Source organism: Bolinopsis microptera, chromosome 8 (genome assembly GCF_026151205.1).
Source record: "Bolinopsis microptera isolate Bmic1 chromosome 8, MBARI_Bmic_1.0, whole genome shotgun sequence".
In the NCBI taxonomy this organism is placed as follows: Eukaryota; Metazoa; Ctenophora; class Tentaculata; order Lobata; family Bolinopsidae; genus Bolinopsis; species Bolinopsis microptera.
Window position 1 is genome coordinate 16,716,818 of NC_087079.1, and position 22,480 is coordinate 16,739,297.

Sequence of the window (22,480 nt, forward strand, 5' to 3'; positions counted from 1 at the left end):
GGCAATTGATATATTTGAATACCAATTAGTTATTATTATTATAATTGTCTCAGTTTAAAAACATCTTGATCAACCGGATTAAAAATCTGCAAATTCTAGAATGCAAGTAAAGAATTGGAATCTTAGAAAATGTCTGTTAAACTTGAATGTTTGTTAAAGTAGGAAAGTTGATTCAGCACAATATATCAAGTTTATTAACAGTTTTGCATACTCATGATTAGAAGGAAATAAGAATCATCCTAATTTCAAATATTTTCTACAATGATATCATTGATGTAAAACATCAGTTGAAGATATGTCGAAAAATTAAGATTGGAAAAATTTATGGATCGAGATTTAGCAGAGTTGTGGTCTTTTCAATTAAATAGTGTGGCGGTCAAAAAGGGGGAAATGTGTCAATTAGTTGGTTTCAGAGACCAAGTTCATCTGAAAGCAATTGCCTTGATCAACTGCAAAAAATGCTTTAAAAATATTGATTCAATTCAAATATCATAAACACAATTATTTAAAATTTGGCGGTTTTTCATAAACTGCCATGCCATAGTGTATTCAACTTAATGACTATTCATTGCTGTGTAGGGCACTCTGAATTGAGATAAGGTTGTCCAAGTTCATTGGAGGAGGCTTTGAATCCCATCCCCAAGATGTAATCTGGTCAAATGAATGAGTTACATGAAATTCCTCTTCCTCTGTGTCAGTAGTTGTTTTTGATTTGTTGAGAACTATTCCCCTGTATCCTTCAGGAAGAGATGATACGGTGCTTTGCAGTTGTCTCCCTCTGAAACTGGAGGTGCCGTCTGGGGCAACTATAAACAAATCAGAGATTCTTGCCTCTCCAGTGTGTTCTATTGTGCAGGGTAATTTATGAACTTTGGAAGGTTCTGATATTGTCAACTTTGATTCATCATACTTAACCGGAACAGAATCCATTATAAACCTGAGAAATACAGTGTGAGAAGTACGACAAGAATAATATTGAAACAACCAATACAGGGGTATTATATTTAAGAAGGGATCGCCCATATTATATCGGCCAGTGGTGATACGTACCTGTGTGCTGCAACCCCCGCAAATTTTTTTCTCTGCCCCAAAATTGTATTTTGCTTCCCCCAGCCCTGGAAGCAAAAGCAAAAAAGAGGGGGCGGTCGTTTCGCCACTGCAGTCTACTGCACAAGCGAATTAGTTTTGAAAAGATTTGTTATTTCCACACAATCTGGTGTGTAGAATGTTAACAGAGGGAAGGGCCAGAAATTGCAAAAAATCTTGCTAAAGTAGTATGTAAAAGATCCATAGTGAGTAGTGGCTAACACTTGCAACTAGACCTGAAGAAATAGAGCTAAAAAACCACCATGTGGTCAAATGGATGGCAGATGCCGTTTATGTTAAGAGACCGGCCCTAAAAAATGGGACACTGCTATATCAATCTTCTCTGTCAAATTGGTTTGGACTTTGGCTGATCATTGGATCTGGTACACAAACAATTTCACAGAATTTACTACCCTGAATGATGCACCAAGATAGCAAGTCCTCAGTCATCTGATGTGGTTAATGCCATTCGAGGGGCTGAGACCATTTAAAAATAGTCTGAGTTTAAAATGGGGTGATTCAGTCAAAGACTTGATCGAGTGACAAAAACACGTTTCCAATGAAACAAGAAATTTTTCAGTGAAACAAGAAATTTAATTTTAGCACATTTTTACAGAATAAAAAGATGTAAAACAATTCATAAAATATAATGCTCATTTGGTGTATGACTTTTTGTCCTTGACTGCTAGTTTGGTTTTGAAAGGACAGGTAACTAACGGGGCAAGGAATGCGCGTGCCTGGAAGCTTTTGCACACACCGAAACGCTAGTTCAGTTAAGTTTTTAGAGACGAGGCTCTAATTAGGACTAGAAGAAAAATTGTTAGCAGACATTAGGGGTTCTGTTTATAGTTGTTACTATAGGTTGCAGTCTTGTTGTGACAGAAAGTCTACACTATATAATATGCTTAAGTTTAAATTTTGTAGTTTGAGGATATAAAATGCAACTTTAAGATTGATTTTGGAGGGCTGGTGAAAAATTATGGTCTTTGTATCAATGGTTATAATAAGCTATAAATATCTTAAACTATACAGTGCTGATTAAAAATTTCTTTATACTTCATTCTCAAATTAAATTTTAAAAATTTAAAAATATACATTCATTTTATTAAATCTTTCTCACACATACTTTACTCACAGGACAAGACTTGGAAAACAGTAGACTAGGGTAATTTAATTTAGATATGTGTGACCAGCCAGTTATAATGTTTGGAAAATAACATTTGCGCATTCAAAATCTTTTATGGTCCAATCAAGCAGGGCATGCTTATGTTGATTAGCTAATAGCACGTTTTAGCTTACCTCGCAAGCACATTACACTAGTAGTAAAGTCAGTCATTCTGAACTTTGGGGTTAAAATGTTAAAAATTTTGGTTGATCTAGTGTTGTGATTGTCAGGTGGGTCTGCCTGACAGATTAGAAGGCAGGGTTTCCTTGACGAACATGTGTAACCCTCATGTAGGGATATTGGAGCACAGAATTTCATTATCTTGTAGAGCTCGAGGTAACTGTGGTATGTATAGAGATTTTTTATGGCTAGAATATCATTATGCTTGAATATTGGTTTGGTGTGCTCTTTTATGAAAAAATGTTGGTCAAGTTTCTGGTGTCCTATAGGCCTAGTACGTGCACAAGTCTTAAACTTATCAAGGTACGCCAGCCTATCGCCAAATAGTACTCTGAGACAGTACTTCTGAGCAGTAAATAATGAGCTTATACGTTGCTTCGCTGCCCCACCCCATACAGATATACAGTAGCAAAGATGTGATTCGAACAGTTTCCATTACGTTTTACCAATACCCTCTACACTCTAACACGCAATTTGTTTACATTTTGTTCGACAATTATGCGAGGTAGCCAAAGTGCAAAGTGCAAAGGTTGCGTGTACATTAGACTACTGTACGTAACTAGCTAAAGAGGGATGCAAATTGGCACACATATTGTGAGACAATTACTCTGATCTAACGCTCGATTCACAAATTTTAAATTCATTCGATGTTATTTGCTATAGAATGTATAGTAGAAAGGTATAACGAATTAATCATTCTACACTTAACTTTTTATAAACAGGTTCTCTAGGTGGCCCTGAAAGACCATTTAAAACCCTAACACTCGAATCATAACAACGACATTTGGATGTTATGTCAGCTGATGTTGGAGGACACCGCTGCTTCTAATTTTAAATCTATCACATATCATTTGACAGCAACCATAAAATGTCAATACAAATTTTGTTGCTACACGTACGTTGTATTAGGGGTTGACCATTGTTAATGATCTGGCCCGGCGCGCGCTACTTCGTAGCACTTGCCACTAACATTTCGAGAAGAAAGCTGAAAGCGGCGCGCGCTACTTCGAAATTTAGACGGGTAACATCCGTCAATATTAGGGGGTGCACGATAAAATAAACTTGCTTGGATTTTCAAAATTTTTGTACCATTTTTTTCTAGAGACTGTGCGAATTTTCACAGTACCAAATTTGTTATACCTTTTTGGAATGATCAGTAAGTTTCGCCTATTTGATGGTGCACGGCTTTTGGAGCAAAATTGGCTCTTACTAATTCGCTCGCCCAAAAATTTCACGTGACTTTGGTTTTTTTGGTTTTGCAGCCGTACAAAACGGTTTTACATAAACCCTCATCCCAATCCTAACCCTAACCATAACCCCGAAGCTAACCATAACCCTTACCACAACCCTAACCCTAACCCGGGCCCTAAACAATCGAATTCGTATTTTACTAGCCTGTCATGTCACGTGACCAAAACGGTTTTTTGCCCATAACTCTCTAGGGAAGCATTTTAACCCTACGTCATGGGGGGTGATTCGGAATCAGCGTCCAAAAATACACCGATCCAGATTACTTTCATGCCCAAAGGGCCTTTTCACAAGAATTTTCTTAAAATTTGGGCGAGCGATTTAGTAGGAGCGAGCAAAATTAAGTGTAAAAGTTGCTTGATTGACGATGTCAACCCATCGATATTGTTACTTTGCGAATTGCAGAGCAACGATCAACGATCTAATCAATGCGAAGCAAGAATGCTAGTTTGCACGGCGCATCGAAGCGGTGAAGTCCTCCAAAAAAATTGCGTAATTTGATGAAATTCGTTGATTTTTGTCGTATTATTCTGTCATATCTTCGGTTCCTGAACATAAATTTCACATAGCCATGTGTATACTGCGTGACGCGCTTGTTTTACAAGTATAGAATATAATTTGCCGCCTTCGGCGGTCGCGCGCTACTGCAAGCGAAGGGCTCTGGTTAGAGCAAAACATTGAACATGAATCATGCTGAAAATTTGTCAGCACCTTCCAATCATACTCAACTACCGAACTTAAATTAGTTGGGAGAGATTGGCCTTGATTAAGAGGTCTCAAAAAGAGACCTAATAATGTGACCTCGTTGATAACTCAAATTCTGACCATCGAAATTGCTCAAATTATTTTAGGTTTAGTAAAACTAGGCGGTGCACGATAAAAATAAAGTTGCTCGGATTTTCAAAATTTTTGTACCATCGTTTTCTAGAGACTGTGAGAATTTTCACAGTACCAAATTTATTATACCTTTTTGGAATGATCAGCGAGTTTCGCCTAGGTGCCATATTTGATGGTGCGCGGCTTTTGCAGCAAAATTAGGTGTAAAAGTCGCGTAATTTGACGAAATTCGTTGATTTTTGTCGTATTATTCTGTCATATCTTCGGTTCCTGAACATGAATCATGCTGAAAATTTGTCAGAACCTTCCAATCATACTTAACTACCGAACCTAATTTAGTTGGGAGAGATTGGCCTTGATTAAAAGGTCTAAAAATGACAAAATAGGTATAAATTCGTTGATAACTTAAATTCTGACCATCGAAATTGCTCAAACTAAATTAGGTTCAGTAAAACATAAGTGTTTACGTAAGCTGACCAAATTTCAACAAAATTGTTATATGGGAAGTATTATAACTTTTCGATTGTTTCCAAAATAATGTGCTGGCCGAAATAAGAGCTAAAAACCATTCAATGGTCAGCGCGCGCGTCTTATTGTCGATGGCGCACTGCCTAGTAAAACATAAATGTTAACGTAAGCTGACCAAATTTCAACAAAATTGTTAAATATGAGAAGTATTCTAATTTTTTGATGGCGGTCGATGGCGCACGGCCTAGTTGTATAACTACGGCTGCCGCTCACTTCGCGCCGGGCGAATATAGGTAATAAAAAATATACACGTACTGTGCCAAAAATTTTGTGATTGTAGCGCGATGCACTTCTGGACCGCGCCGCGCATCAAATAATTATTCTTTGGTAGCTCGGCAAAATGCACCATTGGGCCTCGCCGAGCTGCAAATGATTGACATCGTGAATCAAATTTTGTAACTTTGGGGGCTTCAACGCGCCGCGCAAACTAGCATTCTTGCTTCGCATGATCGATGATTGCAGATCGACAATTGTTGCACTTTGCTGTTTGCTTCGCAGAGCAACGGTCAATTTGCATTGTAACTTGTCATACGTTGTATGACCCGCCGCGCTCGAGCATCGAGTGCGCGGCTCCCCCTGTATCGTAAAAACTCTACAGGGGTTCCACCATAGTGAAACGACCGTGGGGGTTACCACGTGATACAATTTGTAACTACAAATTATTTAAAAATAAATAAATATTCGTCATATAAATATAATAATATATTATTGATCAAATCAAAAATAAAGCGTTCTAAAAAAAACGTCAACAACATCAATTGATTCACGATCAAAGATGCAATGTCAATCTTTCATATCAAGCTCGGCAAGGCCCAGTGGTACGTGCACATCTCGCCGATCTAGCAAAGAAGCATTATTGAATGCGCGCGCGGCCCAGTACTAGTAGTGCATCGCGCTACAAGCTAAGTTTTACTCTACAGTCGCGGATCTTCGAGATTTTTCTAAAAGCACCCCCGACAGTTGAAACCCACTTGAATCGATGTATATTCGGTTAACGGGTGATACTCGTAAAATATTTGTTTCAACGAGTCCAACTCAGCGCGCGTCCTGCATGGTAGGTTATAAACATAAGAATATTCGGAAGCTGATTAAGAATCACCCCCCATGACATAGTTATATAAGGTTAAAATGCTCCCCTGGATAGATATTGCCGAAAAACTGTCTTGATCACGTGATATGACCGTATAAGGACAAATAAAAGGAAATTGGTCGAATTTCTCGTTAGGGTTCCCGGTTAGCAGTTAAAGTTTCAGCATATGCTTTGGTTAGGGATTGGGTTAGGGTTAGGATCAGATAAGAGGGTTAGGGTTTCGAATAGTCGTTCAGGGCCAGCTAGCTATATAGAGAACAAATTGAAAAAGTCACGTGACAGTCGAGTGTAGAGTGATTAATCATCATCCAGAATTTTGTGCTGCAGCCTAAATGAAATTGGTTTAAAAACCATCCTACAGTCGGCACGCGCGGCTCACTGTCGATGTCGCACTACCAAATATAATTTAATTTTGGTGAGATCGTTTCTTCTGGTTACAAAACGGTAAAATTACCCAAGTCACGTGACAGTGCGCTGGCAAGTGAATAAGTAAAAGCCGTTTTTGTTAGTGGTTAGAGATGACTAATTTTGTTCACATTATTTCGATCAATTATCAATTGTCAAGTCGTGTCACTGTCAAGCTGTTTTTTTCATTCTGTATATTTCAGTTTTGGGTTTAAATGACCGATATGAGATCCCAGTTTCAAGTTTTCAACTTTAGGGATATAAATATTTCATTTTATATTTAGTTTCAAATAAAAAAAATTTTGATTTTGGGTGAGTTCTAGAATAAAATAATGCAAAATTACATTCCAAAAACATTTGCTAAACGTTATCGAACACGTACAAAATTAAAAACAGCTGTTAAATGTAAATATTAAAATAATTATTCTTACCCACAAAGACAAGTCAGACCACTAATTAATTTAAATTTATAGTAGTTCGTATTCAAAAGTAAAAATATCTCATAATCCTTAACATGTTAAAGATAAGTTATTGCGGTTCTTGTATCTTTCTCAATAGCAACGGTACTGAACTTCAGTTATCTATATCCGCTTGTTGGAGTCAGAACGAGTCAAGATTAAAATCATTAACTCAATACGCACCACGTAATACTCTAAAACCTAAATCACATTAGCTAACAAACGAGGATCTTAAAACCCCCAACTAAACTTCAAACAGTCTCAGTCTACTTTCACCTCATTCTGGACGGGAATACTGTGTAACCTACTTCCATCAAACATCACCATATTAGGTATCATCGACAAAACCTGGTCTGCAGCGCCTCCCCCCGTCCGGGACATGGAAACTTGTGGAGTTGTTTCCGCTGAGCAGTGTGCGTACAAATGCCTCTTCAAGTTGTTGGACCTGGTGAAACCTCGGTTGCAGATCTTGCATCGGAAGGGTCGCTCCCCGGTATGCTGCCTCATGTGCGCCTTCAGGTTATGTTTCAGGTTGAACCGACTGCCGCAGATGTCGCACATGAAGGCTCGTTCTTGTGTATGTGTTTTAACGTGTCGCTTCAGCTCGGACCCGGTTTTGAAGGACAAGTTACATCCAGTGCATTGGAACTGAAAAGGAAGGGGGTAAGAGGGAGTGGACATGATGTCATGGTGTTGTCAGGACTTTGTTGCGGTTTCTGTGGAAACCATACAGTTTCCACCCCAACACCAAGATATAGAATCTCGTTAATTGTATTATTAGTGGAAATAGTTGTGATATCTTCATTCTGATGACATCACATATAACAATGACGTCACTTATCATCAACATTACCAAGATGTCATAATAATTCATATATCTCAATTTACCTGTTGCTTAGGATGAGATCGCTGATGGTGCTCCAGGCTTTGTCTATCTGGGAAGCTGATTTTACATTGTCTGCAGCAGTGGTAGGATAGTGAGTGTAACTGAAAATACACCTTGTTAATAATTCAAATTGAATTTGAAACAAAAATCGTTGACACAATTTCTATGAGATGCTCGACTAAGAGACTAATAGCAGAATACTGGTCTCTGATTGGCTGCCTTGCGTAAGAGCAGAATAATAGAATATTCAAACTCATGATCGGCCGTGAAAACACTTGCATTTTAAAATTGAAAATTACGGTTACATTATAACATGTATAAACTGTATGGTAAATGATTGGATACTTGTAATTTAGCTGGACCGCACAGAATCTGAATTTTAGCCAGCAAGGAACAAGCCGCATGGTATGCCAACACGATTTAATTCAACACTAGGGCTAGCTATTGAAACCGTGCTACATTTCACACTGTAGTATAGGTGCCTGATAATTAGCAGGCGGGAATAGTACACTGCAATGACACGTGACCATAGTAATGACACGTGACCATGGTCATAACACGTGATGTTAAACCACGTGACCTTACAACACCGCATTGGAACAGAGGCACGATTACAGCTGGTTAGAACACAGAGCTTGAAAATAAAAGAGCTGCTTCTTAACACACAAACACACGCAATATCAGCTAATACCAGCTAATTAGCAACCCCGAGAGACGCAGTGAGGCCTGACACAAACACAGTTTAATATCACACTAAATACACGCTTTTAATTTACCAATTAATTGGTGGCCTCCTCAAGTCAGCTAGATGACTCATGACTGCAGGGAAATATCACCACATTAAAAGAGATTTGATCAACAATTTATAAAATCTTTGATCGAACCATGACAAAAATTTGACGTGATAGAAAATTATACTTAGCATTAAAAGAGTAGATATTCAAAGAGAAATGTGCACCACGAGCCGCTCAAGATTCAATTTGAAGCAATATCATAATCAACAAATAATTAAATATATTATCAACTAATTATCAACTAATTATCAACTAATTGTCACCTAATTACCAACTAATTGTCAACTAATTGTCACCTGAACGAGATGGTTGGAGAGATGGCTCTTCTTGTGGAATGTCAGGTTACAGTAGGGACACTTCATAGGAGAGGAGAAGAGAGGTGAGAGTTGAGGTCTGTTATTAGTAGGTTGTTGTCTTGGTTGTACTCCTGCTGATACTGCTCCCGCGTTTAGAAGAGGGTTTCGCTCCTGATAGGAGGAGAGGGTTACACTTCCGGGTTTTCAATGACTTAGTGGACGCACAGTACAATATTTGTCTTTTTATCATACAATTCTTGTCATAAATCATAATAAAACTGGGTAAGCACAAACCTGCATTGCTTTAATGATAGCGTTAGGATCAGCCGCTCGGTCCAGAAACTGAAATGTAGAAGGTAGAGGTAGCTTCAGGCTTTCTAGAGTTGGAGGCTTCAATCCCTCAAAGCAGCTAGGCTTCAAATGCTTGAAAACAGGAGGCTTGATATCGGGGAGCTGGCGAGGCTTGATGTCGTGTAGAATGCTGTTGAGGCTGAATGGCAGGGTTGGTGGGGTAAGGTACTTCTCGTAGCAGTTCTGTAGTTTCTGGCAGGGGGGAGGAGGGTTATTTGGACTGTTTTTAGCTGCTTTATGTGGGGTTCTTTAGATTTCATTTGGTGTTCTGTTAGGCTGTTAGAGTGAACGCTTCGTTGAACGACAAAGGAGATAATTTTAGAATTTGGGCCAAATTATCGGGCCCTGAAATAGTTAATGCAGTGTAATGATGCCTGATTTGTGGAATATTGAGGCAAGGCTCTTAACGGCCACATAATGCAACAATAATTATATTATTAATTTCACTGTTTAGTGAGAAATTACTAATTAGTGATTAGATATACCCTCTTAATCCTTAATGTTAATGGCCATTTAGCTAGTGCATAAAACAGTACTTAATGCGTCTGCTTTTACTAATTTATGGGTAGTTTTGGCCGAATGTTGAGGTATATTACCGAGAAATTTACCCGCCAAATCGTTGGAACAACCCCGTGTATTATAATCGTTGGGACTAAAGGTGGGACTAAAAGTGGGGCTACTTAAGACTTAAAAGTGGATTCTATTTGGTGCTTTTAGACACTGGCTACCACTCATATTCATAATTAACCTATTACTGGATAAAAGAACAAAACGTGGCAACGTATGGGTTCCGATCAGTTTCATGTTCATGTGGTCTATTTTATCTGTTAAACAAAAGTTCCGCAGTGATTAGCGCGAGTTATTGTCCAAAACGGCTCGTTTAAAGTTCATATTGTTGCCGACCTAAATGAATAAGAACGACTGGTTTCATTCCGACCACCGCAAATATTTGGTAACCAGACGAAAGCAAAAAGTTTGCTTTGTATTACAATTACAACGAGAAAACGTGACAGCAGCCACGTGAGGACTACGCCAATAAAGAGAGACCCGAACCAAATATAAATACATTTCACTAAACACGTATACAGAGAAACATGACAGAAACACGAGAGAAATGTGAATGAGTCTAACCTGGAGACATTCCAGCAGCTCCGTCTCATTCTTGGTGTTGGCTGGGGGAGTGCTGGGTTCAAGTTTAATCTGGCTGGTCATGGTGTGACTGGAGACTGAGGAGGTTGGGGACACTAGTTTCGGGGCAGGTTTGCAGAAGGCTGATCGTGAGGAGTTACCGATACACATTTCTGAAAAAGAGATGAGTTAGGCTTTATAGCCTCAAAGTGATATCCAGGTTTATTATCTTTGAAAACACAATGAAAAACAAATATTCAGCAATATTTACCATTTTATTAACTAACCGTTGAGAGGGAGGGGAGGAGTAATGCGATTGGTGGAGTCAGCTTGTTCTTTAGTTATCTTAGCGGGCACTGGAACAACAGGTAGCCGGAGAGGGGAGACTCTGGTGGCTACCCTAGGGGTGTCTGCTGGCAGGCTGTTCGTCATCATGGGTTGAGGGAAGAGAGAGGGAACAGAGCAGGGTATGGAGAGAGAAGAAGGAGGGGTGGGTGTTGAAGAGGGTGTTTTATCTCGGGGTGAGGCAGGAGGGGTGCCGGGAATGGAGTCTGAGTTACTCTTATCCAAGCTAGCAGACAGGTAGGATCCCTGAACAAGACTCATGTCAGTATAATATCCTAAACATGACACAAACAAACCTAAAAACAGCTCTTTATCTCCCAGATATATTTAAAATTTTCAAGATATAATCAGATAAGAAGCCCAACTATTACTAAAAACTAAAACTGACCTGATTAGAGCCGGGAAGAGAGACGCTGCTGCTCTGGGGGGAGGCTACTAGGGGGAGGCTACTAGGGGGGAGGCTACTATTACTAAAAACTAAAACTGACCTGATTAGAGCGGGGAGGAGAGACGCTGCTCTGGGGGGAGGTAGGGATGAGGGGAGAGTGGAAGGAGAGCTCGGTTGTGTCAATGTTGTGGAGCTCCAGGGAGCGCTCCTTGAATTCTGACAGGAGCTTGTCTACTGAGATAAGGGGGTTTTGCTTGTCTATCGGGATTTGTAGCAGTCGGGATACTTCTAGTAGAAACTGAGGGGAAGTAGAGTTAGTTAAAATCACTTTAGACTGCCATGGTTTTAGAGCAATATCTGCAGAATATAAAACATAGGTTTTCAATATAGCGGTGCATGTCAATTACTCTATAACCAATATAAAAAGACGTAGACAGTGACTACTGACTATAAAGAAGACTATTCACAAAGAAGACTATAAAGAAGACTATAAAGAAGACAGTGACTATAAATAAGACTATTCATAGTAATATGGAACCTGAGAGAAGGTGGAGGAGAGGAGAGAGCAGGTGGAGGTGAAGGAGACGAGCACATCGTCCTTACTGGAGGTGGAGAGTTTGGTCTGGGTTCCTTGAGAACAGATCTCATTGAAACTGTCATATTGCATCATGTGCGCTGTGAGCTGAACACAAGAGTACAGGTTAGATTACAAAGTTTAGATATCAATATGACAAATAGTAAAGTAAATTACAGTACATTGTTTACTACACATTGTTCACTACATCGCGTGTGGAAATTGAAAAACTCGACAACGATACTTTTGTGTTTTGCACAGCATCTGCTGAATAATAACCGTGTGTTGATAATACGGAATACATCATCTTAACAAAAAGAGGGGTGACGTAGAGGAGACATTTGATATAACAACACGGCACAGGTGACTGTCCAATGTTTTGACTAATCCCCGTCCGAGAGCATGAGAAATGAACACATACACCCTATACGGGACCAGTACCAATCAGGAACACGATCATTCGGTCACGTGGGTCAGACGGGCCAATCAGTGAGTTGTATCGTGTATCACGTGACTACCAAATATGGTCAGGTGACCAGGGTTGAGATATCAGTTTAACCGGTTGAGTGGATTAAGATATACCCCACAATCCGTGGCCTATGCCTACCAATCAGGTCACCCACATGTCCTTGTTAAACCAATCAGAACACTGTATTCGAGTCACGTGATACGAAGAACAGGCATCTGCTGGTTACTGATAACAAAGTGGATCATGCAGCCTGCAGGTATTTGACGGGGAGGATTGGAATCCAAAACACGGCCACTTGGGTACACGCCCGCATCCATCTTATACTTTAACATATGTCTACATAACATACTGTAGTAGAGGAGAGAGGGGTAGACTATGTCTACATAACTCAATATTTAGAATAGACACAATACATTGACCGTGATATTATTTGAATCTTAATAAGAACACTAGCTATCCGGATATTACACTATTTACACTATACGTAGTATATAAAACTATTGAATTGAATTGAAAATCGCATACGGAAAAAAATGAAAAAATGGCGGCCGAAAGAGTAAAAATAGACAAAAATCAGAACGGTTGGCGGAAACCAAAAGGACAAACTGACAAAATCCAGAGTCATAATATCATGTAGTTTGTAAGTGCAGTAAAAGTAACACCAGCCTAGGAATATGTTGTATGTTCACTTGTTGGTCACACTAATTTTCACATGATTGGATAAATGGTAACCAAATCTGGCGGCCCATTGGTCAACAAACCTCACAATATAATGCCCTCTAACTATTTGATGATTTTCATTAAAATGCCCCCTATTTACTGTGTGTGGGGTGGTCATGCACCTTCTCAATTTGGGGGAGACTTGAACCCTACTTCATGGTCGGGGCAGAAGACGTGCTCCAAGTGGCCAGGTAAAGTAATGAAATTATGCTTCACTCAAATCTCTGAGATTCTGCAGGGGGAACCAGATGCTTACTGTAGTAGAGGAGAGAAGACAGGGGTAGACTAGAGCTGTGAAGAAAAGTAATGTTGTGGAGTGGGAGGGACGAGAACAATATATTTAGATTTAATAGAATTATTTAAGTGGTAACAGCTATCAACCAGGGAACAGTCTAAATCTGTGAAGAGTTAGATCTATCTGTAACCACGAATCAGTACAAAAATACTTTCTCCCACGTCCACTGTGAGGAGGTATCCAATAATAGAGCTCCAGTCAGGGCACTAACCAATAGAAACGCTCTAAATACACACGTGATGCACTCTGTGCAGGTTTCAATTTAGATGGAGCCTGAATTCTGCTGGATATATTTTCAACACAATTTTAGTAATAAGGGGGCACTGAGCTGCGAGTTTGTAGTGCCCAATATTTGGTGCTGATTGGAAGTTTTACCACTGGTAAGGGTGTGGCTGAATCAAACAAAAAACCAGTTCCAAATAAACGGTAACAAAGAAAAACATCATGAGATATAATATTGGGTTTACGAGTTACATAGAAATTAGAGCTCTACAGGTATGGCAAGTGGTGGTTGCATATCGGGAATTGGAAATTTTAAACGATGGAAATGCAAGTGATCAGGAATCCCCTGCCAAACATTTGAGTATGTCCTAGACAATATACCACCCTGCAAGGTCGACTGTATTTTAACAAAAAATACATCACAATATTTGAGCATTGTAATTATATACGATCAACTGCAGGGCAGCCATTGGTTGTATGGAACGAGTCACGTGACAACAATAGCAATTCTCATTTACAAAAGGGGTACGACGCGTCTGTGCGAAGTTGACATGCCAATAATTAGTAGTTTTTACCCTTATCTCCCCCCTCCGTTTTTGACAAGCAAATTAAGATTAAACCATCTATCGGTTGCACAGGAAACTGGTACCCCTCGGAAAACCCCCTCTGCCACAACGTCTGGAGGATATTTCCCAGACAACCCAGGTTTTACTGATAGGCATATGATTCGGGAATAATGGGAAACCATACCAATGTAGAGTACGACATTGACGGGCTATGTCAAGAAGTGCACCCAAGCGAGCACCAAAAATCGGGAAATAGCGATGGTTTCGAAGGAGGGAGTTTGTCATCTATCAAATGTTGTATTTAACGCCGTTAATGATAACGGCACTACAAAATTGAAAGAATTCATGTTACGAATATTTTCAAGGCTGGCCATTTAAATTGTTACACTCGGTGAGTGTTGAATAATAGTCGACATGGATGCAGTTGATTAGACATAATTATGTGATCATTATGTCTGTATGCTGTAATTTATTCGAAACAATCAAACTCTTTTGAACAAAAACTCCCGCATTTATAAATACAACCAGATAACCTGATAATTATAATAGCAGATGAACGGGCGGAGGAATTTGATAATTTCTTAATCCTCACTGGCTTTATGATTATCCTGCGATAAAATGTCTTATCTAAATGGGAAAGAAAACAAATTCCGCATATTTCAAGTTAAGGCAATTTTAACCAAATACTTCACAGGATCTCATAAACAGATAACATTTTTGATATATTTATAGGTTGAAGTGGCGGGGAAGGGGCTATATAATGGTCCGAAAATAGTTTCCCACCAATTCAGCGGCAGTAGCTGGGTAGCTGGAATTAGTGAAGAATTAGAATCTCTTCTGCCCCGGCCCAGAGATAAGGGAACATGTCATGACATCACTCAATCAACAGCCGATTGATGATGTGCAATTCATTCAGTACGTACTAAGTCGGTGTTACGCACCGTGTGCAATGATACATGGGGGGAGCACTGCTCACCGCTGATAAAAAGTTCCATTAAAAATGGCGATGATTTTTACAGACAACTGATAAAAGTTGTCAACTGTAATTAACGGGTGCGAGCATTGTATGTCTTCATAAAAAACACGGCAATTGATTATATGTTGTGTCGAGGACACATGTGTTCTGGAAAACTAATGATAATGAAGTCGATGTGTCAAGCATAAAAAATAATATTTTATCGCGATAACCTTTTTAAAAACCTCACGAAGGAATTCTGGACATTGATAAGCAAATACTCGAGAATGATCGGCGCATTTTGCTGATGATAAGCGAACGTCAAAAATGAAAAATAATAATTAACATGGCGCCTTGATCATTACATTTTAAATGAGGCTGAGTGGCTTAAAATCAAATAAAGCTATGAGTAATAAGACTAATTACTGGAAATATCTTCGTCAATATCTACTAAAACATAACGATACGACCATCATTCAATGCTGGCTCATCTAATTTAGTCGAGCCTAAATATATGCATTCAACCTTAGCCGGCCAGTAGCGGTACTCAACTCTGTACTCTGTACTCAACTGCCTCCACTGCCTCCACGCTATAACTCATCACAAACCCACCATGTACGTCGCTAATTTACGGTACCGATAAATATAATAGATCAAGCTGTGTGAAAACTGCCAAACAAAGGGCCGGAATAATAAACTTTGCAGAAGAACGAGATCGTGAAATATTGAACTACTGCACAGTTACACACCACATTTTACTGGATAGGTCCGTTAGCTGTGCCGGCCGCATGAGACCTGTGTGAACTGCAACAATATAACTAAGCAGCTTAACACAGCCCTTTTGATCACGTGACCAACTTTAACAAGTACATCCCTTCCTCAATACCACGAGGCGAAGGAGGAGGAGGAGGAGGAGGAGGAATCTGGGGGATTAGTGCGAAGTGAGGGAGCTGGCCCGGTGTTCAGATTTTAAAAGTATTATAATTGCGTGTCGGTTCACGCGCCAATTAAAGTTCAGAGTACTGCCAGCCGTGCGCGATGCACCTACTGGAAGTTGTAATCTTCCTCAACATACAAGAGCAGCACAAGTGAGAGCCAATGGGAGACCGGAACGGGGGTCACGTGACGATCACAGCTGAATGGAGGAGCTGGATTGGGGGTCACGAGGCTCAATCAGGGGCAAGGACGACACATCGTTTCATGGGATTAAGGGTTAATTGAAATATGCAAATGCCAGTAGTGAGCGTTTGGTGTGGAATAGATGGTTCTTGACACGTGCACTTCATACTGGCCTCCTATTGGTCTAAACCCATCAGGTGCAAGGTTGCTAGGCTGTGGTTGGTGGCTCTTTAGATTAGCAGTTCAGCATGGGATGGATGTGCATGAACTCGGTGAACTCTAACACACAACAGTTGCTCGGCAGATACGGCATCCTGATTGGTTAATGCCAAGTCACGTGGGCAGATCTGAGGGCTGGGATTGGTGGAACGGATTGCATGAGGTGTAGGGGCCCTCTTTTCATTCCCAGTAGACACCTACCAGGCGAGTCTACTTGTAAGAACAGATGTAAACACATACACCAAACATCTCCCCCTACTCAGCCTACTCTGGCTAACAATCAATACTGTATCTGCCAGTCGACACGTCCTACTGCTCGAGGACGAGATCTTGTCAAGGTAAAAGAGTGGGATCACGTGACTAACGGGAAATAAGTAGAGTTTAATGACCGGCAGGGGGATAGCACACTTGGCCGTGTGGCTGGGTAGCCCTAGGGCGCTGCACCCTCAAAATTAGGGATTAAAGTGCACTTTCGAGTGCTAATTTGGGGGCCATATAAACGGGTTCTATGTGATTTCCACGGTGTTCAAGAGTGAAAATATAATTGGCGTGTTCTTGAGCGAGGAAAATTAATGTGACCACTGCCAAAATAAGAGGGAGTCTAGAGTTGAAAAGAGGCATGACAATGATGACAATAGGACGACTGAAAGTCTCACGCAAGGACCTTCAACAAAGAGCACAGTTGTTGGATTGCTTTGTGGAAATATCTTTCGTCCCCCAAAAACAATGAAATTTACAATATAGCAGCGACACCTTTGGGTTAATTCTGAACATTTTGCTGCGATGGTTGTTGAAGCGGCGGCATGATATAGTCTAAATTATCAGGACTGTGATAATTTAGTCGATACCCAAACAATAAAATGGAATAATAATGGGGGGCGTTCATAATGATATACCACAACATAGACTATGAGTTAAATGAAAGCACCCCATTGAATTCAAACAAGAGTTCAAGACTGGTTGTAATATAATATAATCAAATAAAAATATAATAATTTTTATCAAACTTAAGGGACTAACTAAATTTGTCGAGTATATCCTTCACATCGTACATACAATGCTGCAGTCACCTGATTTCATGACTCGTTTAAGATAAACCCTGTCAAATTAACAAGAAATCGATCAAGGAAATACTGTTCGGACCAGAGGAAACGTCATCAGAACCGATACGACATGCTGTTAGAAGTGAGTGCACAGCACGGGGGTACCGGTATTTGAACATGATGTCACCTACCACGTCTGGGGGAGATACTAGTAGTAAATACTGGTAACAGTGTGCCGTGTGTTTGAAATGGAGGGGTAACGTGAGCAGGAAATAAACGAAACAGGTACGAGTACATGGGGAAAACAAGTTGACATGATCGAGAAGGCATGTTAAATCTAATCAAATTATCAAGGTTAAACGGCATGTCTCAAAATTTAAGGCACTTGGGCTGCTTCACAGTTTCACCCCTCCGCGTGAAGACAAGATGACATTTGCATGATTAAACGGGTGATAAAACCTCGATAATTACTAATTAGAGCTCTTAAAACAGGTTGTAAGTTGAACAAGGTCACGGGACCAGTGAACCGATCAATTAAGTAGTGTTGACTGACCCAATCAGGACATTACCTAATTAGTCAATTTAGTGACAGGGTTCACAAATTCCCCACCAGCGTGAGGTTAAGTTTTGAGGGGTGAAGCCAACTAACGGATATAGAAAAAGTTAATTGACCAACTAGTTGACAAGTTTTGGGGTAGTGCCTATCCCGGATTTGACCGCAACATGGTACTAGTGTTTCAAAACGTTTCAGAGCGTTTTTAAATGAAAGGTGAGCTACATTGCGTTAACATTTTCTAACGTAACTTTTATCATACTTGCGTCACTTTGAGAAAGTTCGAGAATATGACTGCCGATCTGAAAGATCTGCATCACGTGTGTTAGTCCGCGAAGTTTTAGCATAAGATGATTAAACTAACGTCACATAATTGGTTCATGCATCACTTTCACTTTGAAGTTACGATACCAAAAGCAAGTTTAAAGACATGATCTAAATTCTAAATACACGACAAAGTCAGACACAAATTCCAAAACGACCAGTGGAATGCTATTTACATCCACATTCCATCTCAAATGAAATCTCACTGTTTAATCTCAACGAAAACTACTCAAAATCTGGAACAGATTATTTAGATCGAACTAAAATAACCCAGTATGTGGCCCACCAAACTACGGAACCAGTTTGAGCAGCACTGTAATCAGGTGACGAGAAAGGAGAATGTACACAGCCGCGTGATGAGGTCGGGTTAGATAAGCAATAAGAGTAAGACCAAGTAGCTACTTTGGAACAACGAGTCCAAAAACCTAAGTGTATGTCTGCACATAACTCAGCTACTCAACAACATATTAACCTAGGCCAATCTAAGTAGTTCGGAGCTCAAATTGCGCGGTCTTTAAGAAATTATTTGACCCGTGATTATATTTATATCAGGGGAAAACGAAAACACGACGTTAAAATGGAAGAAGGCGATCCACGCGCTGCTACTCATCATATGATTTGTCTGGTCAAGGCAGGATCTCCCCGCTGATTGGTTTATATTTAAGAGAAATAAGTTCACCGTCAACCTGTACTAGAAATCAGATTTGAGGTTTACCTTGGTTCAGAACGGGGCTAAAAATTAGAGCACTAATCAACACGTAACACAGGTTAAGCCCTAAAAACGAAACAAGGAAGCGGCAAGCGAGATACGGAGTAAAATACCGGAGGGAGGGAGGCTATGTCAGTTCTGATGATGGTGTAAGAGGTATAAACCGCACAAGGGGGGCTACAAACAACAGTTAACCTGTATGATACATGTAGCGGAGCTGTAGACGATAACGAATTAAGGGGTAACAAGGAGTCAAATCCTGTATGTCTAGACGTGTTAGGAATGCACTGGAGATTAATTACAATTACAAGTGTGTGAAGAGGTTATCCTAATTATACTTGTTGTGGAGTGATGTAGAGTGACGTGCTGCGCCACTTTAGATTTTGTACTCTCGTTCTCTCTGAGTGTATTGAGTGATGTGAAATTGTGATGTGAAATTAACATTTATTGTTATTTGATGAAACTTATGCTTGGTTTGCAAGACAAATTGATGAGTTAAAGTAAATCTCTGGGCTGAATTGATCAATATCATGCGGCCCTGAGATTGTAAATTATAACTGAGATGGTAAATTATAACATAGAGAAAGTAAAACAAAAAAGCCCACAAATAATTGGCAAAGGAAATAATGCGTAAACCTGCAGAAAGAATTCCAACTTTGCTTACAGCTCATGCTCATCTTATTATGTTGCGAGTGTTGAGACGTCGGAAAATATAAAAATAAATCTTACACTTGAGCTGTTTTGTCTTTAATCAATAGGGAACATATAATTACAGACTAGCGAATAAGATAATCAAGAACTGGACAATATAACCGCATACAACAAGATAATCTACAGGAAATAATGCCACTTATTCCTTTTATTACTATACTTATAAACCTCCAAACTCGTATATAGCGGCCCAGGAATCTTGAGATACGAGCCTATATTTGAGAAGGTGGGTGCAGGCTAAAGATACCATCAAATCCTCGTCACCCTGACCAACTGTATGAGATTAAGAGAACCTGACACCAGTAGATCAGGTCTAAACCTTGCGAGATATGTATCTTGAGGGTGAGAGAGAGAGAGAGAGGGTGAGTTGAGGCGCTGCTTGGCATCTTGTGCAGGTGATGGCATCCTGCAACTCTGTTAGGGAGCCTTGATCGGGTTGCAGCATCCTTGCTAACTCTACCTTGCTAACTGCTCCCTCGGCTGTTAGATGTTGTTCTCACTGTGTTTAGTCATAAATTTTGAAAAATTCTCAGAGCTTTTGTTTTTTAGAAGTTTCTCTTGTGTCAAACATGAGGCTGAATAGTGAATAATGGTGCTGACATAGTCGGATATTTTGTGAATTACGGTCGCTGATTAACCTGGTTGATCATTTAACCCACATTAACGCTCTCTACCGCATTATGAAGCTGGTCGTTGAAATAGAATGTAGGGTATTTTTCTAGAGTTAAGTATTTTACTAAAGTATTTCACCATCTACCCCTGCTGTTATTACTAAAATATTGTACCGTAATTACAGTTACTATAGTGCGAGGACAATTTGTTTGTTATCAGACAGTGTCGGACAGTGTTGAGACACATTGTTGTCGAAACAACACAATGTCCCCAAACATTTACTAAAGACCAGGACCGTTTTGGAAGTGTTCCGCGTTTTAATTTGATAACACCGGCCCCCCCTCCCTCATCACAATCAAACATCTTATTAAGCACTATGAATTGTCAAAAGATTATTTCTCTCCACCAGATACACACAATAACATCAGATCTCTGAGAGCAGACCACGTGTTAAACGCGGCTTTGTTTACAGATTGCATGGGACAGTGAAACTGTGCTCAGACTAGATGAGGGACAGTTAAAGGCTTGCTCCACAGGATCTGCTGGTTGTCCCGACCAGCTGGTCACAGAGAAAATGCAGTCAAAACACGATGACAAATAGACCCCGAGTATAAACTGGTTCTTTGATGTCAGGATCATTGACTGCTGTAATTATCTAAATTCACTGTTTACAGTTTTGAGGGAGAGATTGTTGCCAGTATAAATTTAACGACATCACGACCAGGACGGCAGATCAAATTATTGGCCGATATGATGGAAATTTTGTGGAAATTCCTGCTGTCGGAAGTATGAATGCCTGTAAATAAGAATTATCCCTGTATCGACAAACTTGATTAAGTCCCTCAATGTAAATTTACAAATAAAATTACCAGTGGATGCATCTCGAGTAATTTTTCGTTTTACAGTAAAGCCCTTTTCAAGACTTCAGACTGATTTCAAGAAAATCCCGTAAAACGTACTGCTAAAGCGACTAACACCGAATTTCTTACGGCATTCTTATTCTACTAATTTTATCGGAACCTGCCCTAACAAATCAAATAAAACCATAAAGCCAATTTCTGCTGTCGGGGATAAGTAAAGATTGAAAATAGTGGAGGTGAAATATCAGTTTTACGTTAGAAACAAAGGAGAAAATAGGCACAATAAAAAGTTATTTAACTGATAAGGGATAAATATTATTTGCTCACGTAACTGTTACGTAACGTTTTCTAACGAAGATAAGTTGAATATAGCACTAGCACGAAATTTTTAATCACAATATATACTATAGGATGATACCAATGATTATTATTAATTAACAAATTTTACAATGCATCCAGGACCGGCACCTACTAATAATAACTTAACTAACAAAAACTTATAACTACTTAAATAACCTTCTCGATCCCAACAATGAAAACCTACAATGAAGACTAAAGTGAAAAAAACGCAACGCACTTTGTGAAAGACAAAACGAACTTTATACAAAAGTAGTCTTTATGTTCGTCAAAAAATCGCAAGAACTCGTTAAACTTGCGTCATTACTGACACGCGAGGAAAAAAACAAAGTGTGCGCACCTCGAAATACTGAAGACAAAAGAAGGAGGAGGAGGAGGAGAAAAGTGCAGAGTTAACGACCCGGCACCAGGCCCTCCACTTGGATTGAACTGTCCGAAATACAAAGAAGTTCACGAGAGGAGCACAATGATAGATGCTCCTTTCTTAAACTTTTACATCGATAGAAAGTTTCACCTGACAAATCGTAGAGTGATTGTTGGAATAACGAGAAGATGTGTGGGCCGGGTTGGTATTCGACCAATCACCGGGCGGGTTTTTCTAGTGACAATTGAGTTGGACCAATGGGAGACTAGAGATCGGTGGTCATGTGACAGACATACAGGTATAACACCTCAGTTTTACTAAGCCAGGTGCTGGTGAACTACGGACAGGATTATAATTATAATGCCAACTATAAATCATGCTCTGGTTAACGGACCAGAGTGTGTCTGGAGACGTGGCGATTCCAGAGGAACCAGGACGGAGGGTGGAGACTGGAGGGTGAAGAGGGTATGAACCTCAGTGGAACTTTGTGAGGTTGAACTAACATGACCCTGAAGTGCAGTGCCCATTGTTCCTCCGTAGGTTTTCCAACTTTTCGTGATTGTTCGCCATTTAGCGCTACATGTAACGTGATAATCACATGACCTCACATTAGCTCATTTTAT

At 39.8% G+C, this 22,480-nt stretch overlaps 1 protein-coding gene across 1 annotated transcript; it reads right to left on the bottom strand.

Moving 5' to 3' along the window:
• Positions 1-6,848: 6,848 nt before the first annotated feature.
• On the bottom strand, positions 6,849-11,936 carry LOC134819379 (sal-like protein 1). The gene is made up of 8 exons (XM_063829316.1): positions 11,724-11,936; positions 11,286-11,483; positions 10,740-11,043; positions 10,456-10,625; positions 9,268-9,516; positions 8,974-9,144; positions 7,886-7,984; positions 6,849-7,645 (listed from the first exon to the last, which is right to left on the bottom strand). Exons 1-8 carry the CDS (start codon positions 11,853-11,855, stop codon positions 7,259-7,261), a joined length of 1,710 nt encoding a protein of 569 aa, XP_063685386.1. The 5' UTR covers positions 11,856-11,936; the 3' UTR covers positions 6,849-7,258.
• Between the last annotated feature and the right edge of the window lie 10,544 nt (positions 11,937-22,480).